Raw genomic sequence first — 2944 nt, 5'->3', positions numbered from 1 at the left:
TCCATGTATACAATGTATGTAAAAATATATTCTATTGTCATGTTTAACTAAAAATAACAAAAAAATTTAAACATCAATTCACTCAACACAAAATATGACTCCTTTCCATACGCCTCAATAGGATCTGAAATTTCTCAATTTTCCCAGGCAAGAGAGGTGTTCCCAAGCAAGGGCAAGCCCTCAGCTGTGCAGGTCTGAGATACAGCTCAGGGTGCTGTGCTGAATACCTTACTCCATTCTTTTCATCTGGGGCTCTGGGAAATACAAATCTAGGTTTGTAGCTTCTCTGAGTGATGCATAATGCAAGGGAATTTTGGATTTGACTTCCTGTTCCATCATGCAGTTTCCTGAATGCTTATATCTTTAGCATTTTTGTCTTGCTATTTTAATTTCCATGTTTCCAATAGCTGTTTCTACGCATTGCAGAACAGGCCAAGCATGAATACACACTTAATGTATGTTTATCATCTTCTCACAACACTTACTGGTTGTTGACCAAGTCTCACTGAGAGAGTCTTTCTTGTGGTGTGACATCAGGATAATAGATGTGATCAGAAGGATCACTCCAGGGTCTTTGACAGAATGTCTTCACCTTGGAACACTTTTTTTTGTTGTTGTTGTTGGTGGTGGTGGTGTTGCTGGGGATTGAACCCAGGGCCTTGTGCATGCATTCGAGGCAAGCACTCCACCAACTGAGCTATAGCCCCAGCTAGAACACCCTCTTTTGTTCAATAAATCTATAGTAGTTCTGCCTTTAGGCTCTGGAGAGCATTCCTTATAAGAACTAGTTATGTGAATTTTCTTGCGGGGGTTACTAGGGATTTAACTCAAGGGCGCTCAACCACTGAGCCACATCCCCAGCCCTATTTTGTATTATATTAGAGACAAGGTCTCACTGAGTTGCTTACAGCCTCACTAAATTGCTGAGGCTGGCTTTGAACCTGAGATCCTCCTGCCTCAGCCTTCTGAGCTGCTGGGATTACAGGTGTGCACCACTGCACCTGGAGTTATGTGAATTTTTATGTAATGTAACTTTGTGTCCTGGGTTTAGTTGTTAAAAATAGGCTTTAGGTTTGAGGCTATAGCTCAGTTGGTAGAGTGCCTGCCTCTCAAGCACAAGGCCCTGGTTCAATCCCTAGCACCACACACACACACACACACACACAGACCTTAAAAGCACCCTTGTTGGGGCTGGCCTGTTGGGTCTTAAAAGGGGAGAACATTCCTGCCTCACAGTGGGATGGTCAAGGGATGCAGCTCCAGTGACCCACTCCTTGTCCATTGATCTTGTTGCACCATTTGGAGGGAGGCAGATTTAAAGCATTAAAAAACCAATTTCTTCATTTTCCATTTCCTCCTGAGTTTTACTATCTGGGAAGGGGAACTCTTTTCCCTTCCTATTTGAATAATCAATCTATTTCCTTCTTCATTGGAGTGCTCATTACGCAAAGCCATGAAAACTTGTACATAAGGGATTTCATACTATTTACCTGATCTTTTTTTAATATTTATTCTTTTAGTTTTAGATGAATACAATATCTTTATTTTGTTTTTATGTGGTGCTGAGGATCGAACCCAGTGGTTCACATGAGCTAGGTGAGCACTCTACCACTTGAGCCACAACCCCAGCCTCCTGATATTTTAAAATATGTTTTGATCTTTTAAAATATCTTTTAAAATATGGACACAATACTTTGTTTTATTTATTTTTATGTAGTGCTGAGGATCGAACCCAGCACCTCGAACGTGCTAGTCGAGCACTCTACTGCTGAGCCCCACCCCCAGCCCTACTTGCCTGATCTTTTTTTTTTTTTTTTTTGATTCATTCAAATATCTATTGAGCAGCTAAGGAGATACAAAGGTGATTAAAACATGGTCCAAGAGATGATGAGGCATATGCACAAGAGAGAGCAATATATAAGGTTCAACTGAATTCACAGCAGTCAAAAGTGCTTTAGGAAATCAAGAGATTGCTTCCAGCCTGCAAGTGGGTGTGGGTGGCAAATCAGGAAAGGGGATTGAGACTAAAATAGAAGACTTCAGCCTGGATTGTTGATGATACTCAGTATGGACTATATTTGTCTCTCCTTTTCCTTTCTCCCCATCTTTGGGCTTAATTTACCAGTAGTGCCCAGGGCTGTTCAATGTGCTTTTTCTATACTTGCTTGCATTTTTGCTTTAATGTCTTCTACAGAACTAGGTCCTTTTGGTGTTTTAGGAGTTTTTTCCTGTTTTTTGAAGGATTCTTGACCTTTTGATCTTGGTGTTGTTGGTTTTGAGTCTTTTCCATTCTGGTTCGCTTTTTGTGCATTTTTGGCTGGAGTATCTCGTATAGATTTCTTCACTGGAGCTTTTTCTTCAGTTTCCTCATCATCAAAATCATCATCATCATCATCTTCGTCATCATCATCATCATCTTCATCATCATCGACATCTTCATCAGCAGCAAGTTTTACTTTTTTCTGGGGAACCTTGCTACCACCTCCAGGGGCAGATTGCTTTCCAGATACACTTAAGAGTTTCACATCCTCCTCCTCTTCATCTTCTGACTCAGCATCTTCCTCCACAGCTACTAAGTGCTGGCCACTAATATGCACAGGCCCTGAACTGCACTTCAACCTTAAGACCACAGGTGGTGTGATTTCAAAGCCCCCAAGGGAAACCGTTGGCTGTACTGACATTTTCAATGTTGCCAGTGTTACTTTAATTGGACTGCCTTCATAATTCATTGCCTCTGCTTCAACAATGTGCAATTCATCCTTTGCACCAGCCCCTAAACTGACCGTTCTTAATGATAACTGGTGCTCATTTTCATCATTATCCACCTTAAAGTGATAATCTTTGTCAGCTTTTAGCTCACAACTGAAAAGGTAGTTCTGGGGCCTCAGGGGGCTCATGTCCATATCCATCGAATCTTCCATGGGGTGGTAGCACGCACTTAGGT

At 41.5% G+C, this 2944-nt stretch overlaps 1 protein-coding gene across 1 annotated transcript; it reads right to left on the bottom strand.

Moving 5' to 3' along the window:
- Positions 1–1822: 1822 nt before the first annotated feature.
- Positions 1823–2944, bottom strand: LOC124076517 (nucleophosmin-like). The gene has a single exon (XM_046420493.2). The coding sequence runs from the start codon at positions 2919–2921 to the stop codon at positions 2142–2144; it is 780 nt and encodes a 259-aa protein (XP_046276449.1). The 5' UTR covers positions 2922–2944; the 3' UTR covers positions 1823–2141.

This window comes from Marmota monax, unplaced genomic scaffold (assembly GCF_021218885.2).
Source record: "Marmota monax isolate L192 unplaced genomic scaffold, Marmota_monax_Labrador192_F-V1.1 WCK01_AAM20220418_F8-fsc00064, whole genome shotgun sequence".
NCBI lineage: Eukaryota > Metazoa > Chordata > Mammalia > Rodentia > Sciuridae > Marmota > Marmota monax.
Note: the sequence above shows the minus strand (reverse complement) of the source record. Positions and strands in the feature narration are given on the sequence as shown.